Raw genomic sequence first — 12,465 nt, 5'->3', positions numbered from 1 at the left:
AAAAAGCAGCTGTACCAGTCACACAAATTCTCTTGACCTGAACTGGTTGTACAAACTAGTGAAAGGGCTGCCCTTTTCTTTTTATGTAGCAGCTGTTGATGCTGACTCTTTGGGCTGCATACTGGTGCTATTTTAGGGGATGGGGACTGACTTCTAGCTCAACATTTCAGGTACCTATCCCATGCCAATGAGTATGCATTTGAAATAAATAACCAGTATGGTCCTCAAAACTGAGAGGACAAAACCAACAGTTTTGTAACAATCATTTAGGAACACTTAAAACCAGAAGCGTTATCTTCAAAGTTTTCATTTGCAAAGGATCTCAAGTAATGTCTGTCAGAGCTTTATGAATAAAACCAAGGCCCTTTCTTAGCTGTAGCTATTTGGCAGATGCTAATACACCAGTAATATTCATGCTTAGCACTATGAAGAATATTACAAATACGGATCAAGTCAGCCAGGAATCTCCAACAACAGAAATGGTTTACTGAAGGCAGAGCTAAGGCAAAGCAAGACATGAGACTTAGTAATCTGAAATCTTCTGGCATTTCTCCAAAAAACTGAATCAGAGGAACCAAAGTCCCATTTCATTTACAGAAGACATACAAATTTGAGAGAGTCCTATCCTTAGAAGAATAGAAGTGGTTTGGTCAGACTATTTCAAAAGGCATAGTAGTGGAACACAATCTTCTCTTATTTGATTGCTTTTAATCTTAAGATCAGTTAAAAGCATCTCTGGTTGAAAAAACAAAAGAATCCCAAACATATTGCATATGTGCATCTCAAAGGTATGACAGAGTTTCTGCTACTTAGTACTCAATACCACACAGTGAGCACAGTCCTCTCAGAGTATTACTATACCTATACCTACAACTGCATCTCTCAGCTAGGGTTGGGTTTTTTTTTTTTATATATACATATAATATATTATTTATAGTCAACTTTCAGGTAAGTAGTTCAGAAAAATAAGTTAAATGAAAAATTAAAACCAAATTTTCTGTTAAGACCAAAAGCAAATGACACTTACAACTCATTTTCATTAAAACAACAGTAAACAATATGCATTTTTGCAGTATCACTAAGTTGGGAGAGGTGTAAAAAAAAAACAAAAAACAAACCAAACCAACCAAAAAACACAAAGAACCCAACAACCCACAAACCTGCTTTAACAAGGAACTAGTGTTCTGCCTTGCAAACATCTGTGTTTAATCTGTGTAGAATTTGTAAACAAGATGTTGGGCCTTAGAAGTAAAGGCAAAAATGCTTTCCTTTATTATGGTATTTAAAGGCTACCATTTAAGAGTTTGTTTTTTTAAATAGCTTGTCATTTATATAATAAAAACAAGTATTTGTACAAAGATGCAGTTTCTTTTTAAAAAAGCAGATCAGTTGAGTGTTTCATACTTTAATATATAAACTGAAACATATGAAAGCTATAAAAACATTAATGTGTGCCATGTATTAAACATGTAGCCTCATATTTCAATGCTTACATGTGGAGATTAAAAAAATTATCACAATGGAAATTTTACTTTCAATTATCATAAACAGACCAAAATACAGAGTAGAAACACGTCATTTCTGAAACTCAACAATTAGCATCACCTACTCTCTCAAACATCAGCTGGGCTCAAGTTGTACACTGTAAGCATAAGCTAACATTCTACCAATGAAAGCGTTACAAAATGCATTAAGAGAAAATACTGCCACTAAATGAGTACCTCGGTCCATTCTTTTATTTAGTAATTTTTCTTTTAAAAGGCAATTTGAATTGGTTTTATAAGATTGGGTTTTTTTGCTGTTCTGCTATCAAAGGTCTTCTTTAAAACTGTCCTGTGAACAACTCAGTCACATTACAACAAAACAAAAAGACAAATAATAACAGACCAGCTACTTTTAACATTTTAATAATTGTAATTCTCCAATGCTGTTCTTCCACTCTGCACAAGGAAATTGTTTTATTTGGCACGTTAAGGATAAAAAAGTCAAAAAAAATGAACTGCAGTTTACAAACCTCGAATTGAACATCATTGTTCCAAGTCCATTGTTCATCAATGTCATGGCAAAATTAAAAACAAAAAAACACACACACAACATAGGGGAAGGTCCTCCAATGATCAATATCATCAGAGCCTTGTAGCAGAAACAATATACTTATATTAATGTTCAAACCAGAATCGGATTGCTAGGAATCTCACTTATCTCAAGTCCTGTTGTGCTCTTACTTACAGTGTGTAAATCCTCACTAAATGGCAAGGAGGCTTTGATGAACACATTTCACATTGTATAATTTTCTCTTAATCTCAAGTTTTAATGCAGATACTTAAATATCTGCAAAGTCCTGTAAACTCTGGCTGATTCCCAGCTGTCTGCACCAACTGCTCCCCAGGCAGGAGTGTTTCACTTCAAGTAGTGTCTCACACTGTGGTATCTCCAAAGTCCTTGTTCCAGCGAATGTACGCCTCCAGGGTCTGAGGGCTCAAACTGCGCTTGATCTTCTTCAGAGATTCTGTGAAATCTGACAGTTTGATGTTTCTCATCTAAACAGAAAATGAAAGACATCAGGGTCACAAGTGGTTTACGCACTTCAGTTTATTCAGGAAGTACTTGAGTATTCACTTTTAACAAAACACATTCTACAAGTGCTGCATCTTGATGTAAGAACAAATTTTTTTTACAGAGTAGACATTCACTGCAACAACCCCCCAAGAACGTGGTAGAGTCTCCATTGCTGGAGGTTTTGAAGATATGACTGGTCAGGGTGTTAAATAATCTCATCTAAGTTCCCTTTCCAAGAGAAGGATAGACCAGGTGATCTTTCAAGGTCCCTTCCAAACCAGGGTGTTCTATTATTCTATGACCTGATGCAAGAATCTTATCATTCAAGACTAACAGTATGTACCATTTTAATAAACTAACACTTGCCAACAGTAAGATCTGCCTTGCTACTTAATAGCTCATTAGACTGTGCCATTGCTTCCTGTTTCAGTAGGTGGTGTCAGCTGGTGTATATGAGGACATCACAACAAATTATCACAGATGCTGTTATACTCCTGCAACAAATCCTTCCAGTTTATAGCTTTGGCCACAACCTCAGGATAAACACAAAAAGCAACTGAGAAATTAAGTTTTGCTTCATTTTCCCCTGTGTAACCATGGTTTGCACAGACACCTGAACAGAAACTTCTGTACACAGTACCAATTGCTTCCTTTTTTTTTCTTTTTTTTTTCATATTTACAGCTGCAGTTTGTGGTCAGGAGCTCAATCTTTTTCTTTATGATGATTCATGTCAATTAATGCAAGTATTATACATATACATGCACAAATCTGTTTTAGGTTCTCCCTAAGTTAACCTGTTTTATGCAAAGATGGGGTGGAGGGGGTAGAAGTAATTTCAAATAATACTTCTGGGAATGTTCTTGGGAAGTAACACTGTGAGTAAATAAAAGCCAGGTCTCTGACATCATCAGCTAGGTAAAATACTGCAGTGAAGTGTGAAGGAAAAGACAGGACAGTCAGCTCAAATTAAGATGAAATTAAGAACAACAGACTTACTAACAGAAAAGTAAGTGCTCTGAAGCCTGAAAGCCAATAAACTACCCATGAACCTCTGACATCTGAGGACAGATCTTCTCAATCTCTATTTCTAAAGAATTTTCATTAACGAAGATGTGATTAAAAAGCATAATACCTCCCAACATTATCCTATTTTGTATGATGCTACACATAAAAAAGCGATCTTTAAAGTTTCTAGTGAAAAAACCTTCTATTCAATGGGGAATATACAGCTGCTGGAACAGCTTACCTCACTGGCAGACATATTCTTCACCTGTTCTGGTTTTAATTCTGTAAAAATAAAAATAGATGTGTGACTTTCATAAGAAAACTTTCATCACTTCTGACAAATAAAACATTTTAAAAGCACTTATATTCTTGAAAAAAAACCCTACAGCTAAAATTATACCTTTCTGCCTCAACACAGTCTCCTGTAAAGAAAGGTACATGGTGTTTTTGCCTCCTTCTTCCCCATTTATCAGCTCCTCAACCAGGCTGCTCCCACACTCAGTTACTGCAGGTGCAGCACAAAGTGATAGCAGAACTATTCCTTCTTCCTAAAGTATGGAAAACAGCACACAAGCCAAGAGAGCTGCCTCCCCCATATTAACTGTCGTATCCACAACCTCTCTACTGAATTTCAGGAAACAGAAGGTACAGTCAGCCAAGAACACTGAAATAAAATCAGGCAGGTCACATCACAGTGCTTCTTGCCCAATGCTGCACTCATGGGATCTGAACATTCTTGCATCATTCACCCTTTTTTTTTGATAACTTGCAATAATCTCATGGTATCAACATGTAACAGCAAACATTTTGCTAGGAGAGTACAAAAAAAAAGAATCTAGACGGGATTGGCAAGGATAATATCACAAAACATTTTCAAAAATGTGTCATTTTATATGGAAAACAGGAGCAAGTGAAAGAAATATGTTGCACAATGTTACACGCTCTCTTCTTGAAATGGACTTGCATGTGAAGTGAGTTGTCAGCTAAGTAAGGCCTGCATACCTAAATGCATACATTATTAATTCCACCACTCTAAATAAATATATTCAAATTCTTAGGAGACATGATGTCTCTTATGAGAGCCATTTAATGCAGTTCTGTTTCCCAGTTATTATGAAGGATTGCGAAAGATGTGCTTTACAAATTCAGCAGCTGAAAGAAAACGTGTAAAAACATTACATTCCAACAGCTGCTTTCAAAAGAGAGAGTGCACTGGCAAAAATGCATGCTAGAGTATTTAAAAAAAATAATAACACAAACACACCCACAAAACACAAACAGACCTCTCCTCCCCATAAATAATTTGAGAGTTGCAACCATTTTTATTTACACATAATAGGCTGATAATACAGAACACTTCTGCTCTGCCTGCCTTTAGTACCTTTCTGTAAAGTAGGACAATATGTCCACAAACAGAAAACTAACACCAAATCTTCACAATCTTTTCTACACAAAAATCCTGGTACTGATCTCCACTAAACAAGATCAGTTCCCTCAGATGTGGCTACTGGAAACATAACTAGCTAGTTAAAGAGAACAAAGAGAGGAGGTGTTGGAAAAAAGTATTCACATAAAAACTGTGGGTTCTTCCTAGTTGGATACGTCAGAGAAAGAACAAATATAAGTAAAACTCTTAATCATTCACAGTTGTCATCTGGATCACAATTCACCATTAAGAGTTAAAAATATAAAAAGCTATACCATTCAAACTGTATCTAGAAAAATCCCATAAAATAGCTTGTTTCAGTTTTGCTTCCCTTAGACTTAAAAGAGATTTGACTCTTTTATAAGGGCAAGTAATGCAATCAGCAACTGCTATTCAAGTAGTAATTTAGCTACAATAGAACTGACACCAGACTCAGAAAGACACTAGTTAAAAACCCTACAAATCAGTGAGAAACACTTCATGCTGCTTTTCTCCTACGACACAAAATTTTTCTTTTTCACATGATGAGATGCTGAAGGGCTTTGTGTAAGTAAATCTTATAAAGATGCTATTATGAGGAACAGACTAAAATCCAATGAAAAAAGTTAAATTTCAGAGGTTTGAGAATTATAAAGATGCAAGAAAATATAACTCTAATGTCAAAACCTCAATAAAAATCTCTGCTGCTTACCTCGAATGGGGCCAAGTGCCGCATCCTTCGCTAATGCAGTTAGGTCGCTTCCAGAGTATCCATCTGTCATTCTTTGGCAAAGGAAAAAGTGGGGTCAAGGAGGAGGCAAAAAAACCAAAAACCTGCTTCAAATCAATTTAATTGCAGATAATCGAAGTGTTACTTAATCAGAAGAAGTATTACTTTGATGTTATTTTTCAAGTTTAATAAATCAGAAGTGTGTTCAGTATAAGTGATCTATATTTCACTATAAGTGATCTTCCACAGATTAAAGTATAATTCAAGTCCCAAATAACATTCTATTAAAAAAAAAAAAAGGCAGCAACTAGGATTTGTAGATGAAAACTGATTCCAATCACATTTACTATTTCTGTAGGAGATTTCTGTACCAGTAGTTTATCAATATTTGTCAATTATCGTAAAACCAAAACCTCAATTGTCCTGTACACTCTGAAGGAGCTGTTCCAGAATTAGACTTATTATCCAAGTTAACCAGTGAAATACTCTGGAGAATAAAGGCTTCCACTGAACCAGGAAGCCACCATTACAAAATGCCAACATAAGTGAAAATGTGTAGTACAGGTTACCTAAAGGAAAATTTAAAAACAAAACCACCACCCATGTAAAGCAGTGGCTAGCTGCAGCAACAAGAGCTTAGTCTTATGGAGATCATAAAGTCTGTTATAGTTTATAGAAAAAGTTGTAGAGGGACAAAGGAACACAAAATCATAATGGAGGTTAAATACTTCTCTCTTTCAAAACAAAGAAAAATAGAAAAAGAAGCAGGCAGGATGCTCAACTTTTACATTTTCTCTAAACCCTTTAAAAAAGGTGTACTCAAGTTGCATTTGTAATTTGGTTCTTATATTTGCAGTGAGAACACAGGACACTGACTGTATTTTTCCTCCAGTTACCTATTACTGCAACCTAAATGTGGCCTGAGCCAACAACCTTCAAGTACAGAGGGAATATATATTCAGTTGGATGACACATCAACTTCTGCAACATTACTAAAAGGCAGACAAATTCTACATCCAAGACTGTACTAACCTCTGTTGTCCTACAACAAGGAGAAACAGACTGAAGTACACCCACCTGCCTATCTTTGCTATCTCAGAGTGTCTTCACTCCTTCCTGCCCTACCTGCTTTTTAGTCTAATCTCCTTCACACAAATTATTAGATTTAGGTGACTAACAGCAGTACTGTGTCAATCTCAATGATGAAAAACATAAAACAACTCAATTTCATAACAGGAGGGAAAAATTAAACCACATTTTCCCAATCAAATTTGAAAGTGAAAAGAACCTAAAATTATCCAAAGAGCTTGCTCTGTTATGTTGGTAATACATTCAACAAGCCTAGCAAGGCACCAGCAAAGAGAACTTGCCTTTTATGTGAAATGAATGCCAAGTGCAAAACTGGTACTATCTTTTTGCATCAGGGAGGAGAGCTGGACTCCTTGAGGGACGGGTGGAAAGAAGCATCCTCCTCCCTCCTCCTCAAAGGAAAGAGCTGATGAGCATGTTTCAACAACAGAAACCTGACTGGGTGTATCCTATATATGCATATATAAAAACACTTTCATACAGCCTGACAGGGAACCATTTTCCCCAAATAAATGAATTCATGTTGTTGCTGTCGGATGATTCACATTAGTTAAATTTTGAATGAAGTAAACAGTCTGAATGAATGCAGTGGAGGAATATATTTATTTAGTATGGTTACAAAATACTTACCTAGCTAGTTGAGCCAACTCTTTTTGGGTTAATGGACTTCCTTGCTTGCTTAGAAGATTTTTTAGCAAAATCAATCTTGTCTAAAAAGAAGATAAAATTATCAGATGTAAAACTTGTTTTCACGGAACATTTAAAATTGTGTTGCAAGAACAGAACTACGCTTTTGTCAGTTTTGCTTTTGTGCTTCACTAGTTTAAACTTGCCCATAGTGCTTGTGCAATGAGACTGTGCATTATCATCTCTTCAGGAGCAGAGGTAAGGACTGGGTAAAAACAAGACCAAGAGCCTAACTACTAGTATCAAGAATAATTAGAATCTTCATCAAAATTCCTGATCTCCTGTTGAAGTGACAAACATTAGGAAAATTACTTTTGTCTTTTGCAATAAAACATTCTCCACTCTCCTTCAGCCAAACAAACATGCTCCTGTAAGTCTGACTTCAGACTTGCCCATGTCTGCCAGTCTCTAAGCAACACCTCACTAGTCAAGAAGTGAGTAGCTACCACCAGATTTGCCGCTGGGATGAGTGAAAAAAAAAAAGACAAAGACTTAAAATAGTTCCCAGAATTAATGCACAGTGTATATGGTCAAGGTGAGCCAGAAATTAGTTCATGGAACTCTAATAATCCACAAGGGCAAGTTAAGAATTGTCTATGAGTGTCTTAAAAATGTGAGTGGAAAACAATACTTACCTCCTCATTTGGTAAAGACACATATACCCGTTTGGTGAACCGTCTGAAAACAACCCAAACATGTATACATTGTTCACACTATTCTGTAACTATTTAGCACATACAAATTAACATTTGGTTTGGTTAAGTCACAAAATTTCACTTTCATCATCAAATTCTACAAAGCAGAACTGGAGATTTTGAAAAACACACCAACAACCAAACAAAAAATAGGAACAAGCCACTGGTGCCATCTTACTCTTATCTGAAGTTATAAGACTCCTCCCAGAGGGAAAACACTCTAAAGGTAGAACTATCACTGACTATCAGCTATGCAATGAAGTCTCTTAATTTTTACACAAAAAAGTCTTTGGAGTAATTTCCTTAGGCAATGCTGACATATCTATTTTCCTCAATCAAGAATGAAAAGAGACTAAAGTATGAGTACTTCTAACAAAAAAGTCCTAAGGCAAATATACAGCAAGATCTGTAATTGCATGGAATGCCAGAAGACAATATTCACAGAGAAGAAATACTAGATTTCTGGTCAATCTGGAATGCTGATCAAATTTTCTCCTTTATTTTGCCATTAAGAGCTAAATAACAAAAAAGCAAAATATTAAAGAAATTTAAAAATCACTGACGTGACCTCAACAGGTACTACTGTTTCAGACAATTCCAAGACCACCATGATTGTGCAGATGCATCTCAAAAGAAAAGAGCCCCTCTTTGAGACGTTAAATAATTTAGCCTTGCTGAACAGCTTTTACTTATCACAAAAATTCACCAAGACACTAGGCAAAACCTGTTCTTCATAACGAATATCATCTTAGTGTATATTCAGAAAAAGATGTTTTGATACCTGAGAACAGCATCATCAAGCTCCTGAGGCCTGTTTGTTGCTCCCATCACAAGTATTCTGTCCTCTCCAGAAGACTGCACCTATATAATGTGGGAAGGCAAGCCAGCTTTCAGTTTACACAGTCTACATTAAGCAGAAACACAACAAAACCAGTTAGAGACTTGCCATGGATTCAGCACACTGATGGGATCTTAATATATATATGTTTTGGGTTTTTTTTTCCATTAAGGTAGGTTTAAAATATTCCTCAGATAAACGTAAAGTCAAACCAGGAAAAGATGAAAAAAAAAAACCAAAAAACCAAAACAAGGCTTTCTGGTAAAATCTGAGACTATAAAACTATAAAAGGCTATAAGTTTAGTCACCAGGAGATCATAATGTTGAAAAAACCAGAGACTTTCTGCTCTTCTGGGATTTTTACACCAAACACTCTTTTGAAGCCTATAGGGTGAGAATCAAAACTTTAAACTAAAGTATAGCCAGAACCACAAAATCACAACAGAGATCCATCTAACACAGGTCGCACGAATCCAGTAACCAAAACAGGCTATAAAATAACCATAATAGCAGAAAGACACAGCAATTTCCTTCCCAATTCACTCATTTGATACCCCAGAATATGGAGACTTAGACCTTCCAAACTTTAGAGAAAACTCTGGGCTATCAGAGACATTATTTGCTTACTGTTCAAGTCTTCATAGATTTAGGTTCACTGCTACCATACCATGTTCAAAAGGTTCACCAAAATACTCTATGACATAGTTATACTTTAAATATTAAGTCAGCAGACTTTACATTATACTTATTTTTCCCCTTTTCATTTCATGGGAAAACTCTACATGTGTGTGCAAATAATCTCTGCATATCACTGTCACATTGCATTATTTGTCCTGATTCGTCCATTTTGGAGTTTTTCCCAACCTTGCTGCCTCTCCATGATGTTATCTGCTCCTCCTGTACCTCATTACTATTGCTTCACCACTGTAGCAATATTCCATTGTGCTAATGGAACAAAAACTAAAATTATTCAGTACAAGAACAGTGCTGTAACAGAAAAATTCTTTGATCTCATTCGTGTCTGTGTCCCACTATGAAATCCAGTTCCTCTTCCTGGGTATTGCATTCATGCCATTAAATACTTGTTACTGAATTCTGTCTTCTCTAGCTTAGGATACCAAGAAAAAAGTTGTAATTCAATAAAAGGTGTACTGACACAGAAATTAATCTTTCTGATGCGTCAAAACTGTGTATACATGAGATACATACATACATATACATATATATAGATATATAAACTGAACTAGTCTCTTGGAAACTTCATACCTCAAGTCTCACCCCTTGACAGTGCATGCTTGTGACACATATTCCTTTGAAACAAAAAACTATTTAAAAGCCATTTAATCTTGTTTTGCTTTGTCAGAATAAAGAGAAGTGTTTCATGAAGCCATGCAATTGCAAACATGGATTCAGCTCTCCGCGACCCTCAAACGTCCCTCTTGCCCTGTAAGAGCAGCTGTTCTCACAGCTCCTTTACTACTGCCATCTGTTATCCTTTCTTCTCTGTCCATAATCTTCCAAGACATTACAGCTCATCTCCAGATCACTACCTTTCAGTCCATCAGTGCATGCTCCAGAATACCACAGTAAGAAAGTAGAAAATTAAGAAAAACCAAAAAAAGCTGTTTGCCAATTATGGTGAGGTGGGAGGGAGGCTAAGTCCCAGCAGCCAAACCCTTTGTAACTCACCCATAGGTTGTACTGGCACCCCCTACATTAGCCAATTTAGCTAAATCAAACAATACCAAGATTAAATACTTACACCATCAAATTCTATTAAAAATTCTGTTTTTAGACGCCTGCTAGCATCATGTTCACCTTCTCGTCTTTCACACAAAAGGCTATCAACTTCATCTAAAAAACAAAGAAATACATCTTAACTAAGCATACAACAAAGTATTTTCTATTTGCCTAAGTTGCTTTGCTAATATAAGGCTCCATTAAGGAAGACCAGATCTTTATTCTTTAGGAGACAGATAGATCTTAGGAAAGTTTAAAAACTTGCATGATGTGTTTGCCTTTGAATAGGTAATGCCAAGCACAAATGAAAGGGGGGAAAAAAAAAAAGTCTTTCTGATGATAAACTGCTACTCAGGACAAGCAGAATGTATTTTCATGTTTGAACTTTAATGGACACACTCTGTAAAGGCAGTACAGTATTTTTCTTTTAGAGAGCACCTCTTCCCACTATTACCACCAACTAATAACGTAACAGTAATCTAACATGCTTTATATGAACTACTGATTGCCCAGCAGGTCATATCTGAGACAGTTGTCCTGAGCTGCAGAATTACACAAAACAAGTTTACCCAACTATTCCAATAGTTAATTACTTACTAATCTTAGGTAAGTAAGATAATTTAAGAAAGTAAATAAAAGTTAACATTTAAGGTCTTACCAATAAAAATTATAGAAGGTTGAAGTTCTCTGGCTACTGCAAATAGAGCACGCACCAGTTTCTCCCCTTCACCCACCTAAAATAACAATAAACTGATTTTATAGGGGGTTAAAAATTTTTACTATACAACAGCTAACAGAAGGACCTACAGAAAATCTTGCTGGTAACCAACCACACTCAGTCCATTTATACATATTCAGATTATCACTGGTTCAGTACATACAACGGTATTGTTTACATCTTAAAAGAAACACTACAACTTCTCTTATGATCACAGCTGAGTTAACTGTCAAGAGACTTTGGTGCCTAAATTACAAGAGTGCAAGAAAGCTGGGACCCAAGTACTTCACTTTTTAAGGATGAAAAACCCCACAACCACTTATCTGCATTACTGCCATTGCCAAGCTGAAAAAACCTTTGACACTGCTTTATCACAAGCACAAACCAAAATTTTTTTACTTCACAAGATGCTTTTAAAAAACTATGTTCATTATAGGCTAACAGTTGACCAAGAACTCATCAGAAGTCCCTGGCTTTTTTAAGCCCCAACTAAAGCATGGGTATTTTCAAATCAATGTATTTTACAGCCACTACTTACGTATTTTGAAGTCAGACTCGCTGCACTGATGTTAAAGAAAGTAGCATTTGATTCTGCAGCAACTGCTTTGGCCTAGGAAAGGAGGGAAAAACAAAAGTACTTTTAAAAACTGTAATATTGAAGACAGTTCTCTGCATCTGCAATGACTTCTCATGTTCTGATGGACAGTTTTGAATAACCCTATTTCTTCAAAGGAAGCACCTTGTAAATGGTACAGAAAACTTCTGTCCAGGTCACTTACAAATGAAAATGGCTATGCAGTCAAACCAAGAGAGAAATTTCCAAACTCCCATAGACTTTCATCCAGTTTTAACTAATTTAGGGTAGTAATTTAAGGCATCAGCTGGATCAAATCACAAAAAATTACAGTGTTTTTGCCCTTCTTTATCTATACAAAAGCTGTTTTCAGAGGAAAGCTAGGGAAAATAATCAGTTGGAATGCTCATTCAGACTACCCTCT

At 36.0% G+C, this 12,465-nt stretch overlaps 1 protein-coding gene across 4 annotated transcripts in view; it reads right to left on the bottom strand.

Annotated features, from left to right (window-relative positions):
* Window positions 1-1,389: 1,389 nt before the first annotated feature.
* The window catches only part of SPAST (spastin), a 34,118-nt gene continuing 23,042 nt past the window's right edge, over window positions 1,390-12,465 (bottom strand). For all 4 annotated transcript variants that reach the window (XM_059841491.1, XM_059841493.1, XM_059841489.1 and 1 more), the window contains 9 exons: window positions 12,006-12,077; window positions 11,408-11,483; window positions 10,772-10,863; window positions 8,953-9,032; window positions 8,112-8,154; window positions 7,420-7,499; window positions 5,683-5,753; window positions 3,807-3,847; window positions 1,390-2,540 (listed from right to left, as the gene is read on the bottom strand). In XM_059841491.1, coding sequence (XP_059697474.1) covers window positions 2,418-2,540; window positions 3,807-3,847; window positions 5,683-5,753; window positions 7,420-7,499; window positions 8,112-8,154; window positions 8,953-9,032; window positions 10,772-10,863; window positions 11,408-11,483; window positions 12,006-12,077 — 678 coding nt within the window. In that variant the 3' untranslated portion in view covers window positions 1,390-2,417. The remainder of the gene's footprint in view (window positions 2,541-3,806; window positions 3,848-5,682; window positions 5,754-7,419; window positions 7,500-8,111; window positions 8,155-8,952; window positions 9,033-10,771; window positions 10,864-11,407; window positions 11,484-12,005; window positions 12,078-12,465) is intronic.

Source organism: Haemorhous mexicanus, chromosome 3, assembly GCF_027477595.1.
Source record: "Haemorhous mexicanus isolate bHaeMex1 chromosome 3, bHaeMex1.pri, whole genome shotgun sequence".
Lineage (NCBI taxonomy): Eukaryota > Metazoa > Chordata > Aves > Passeriformes > Fringillidae > Haemorhous > Haemorhous mexicanus.
This window is presented reverse-complemented; position numbering and strand designations above follow the sequence as displayed.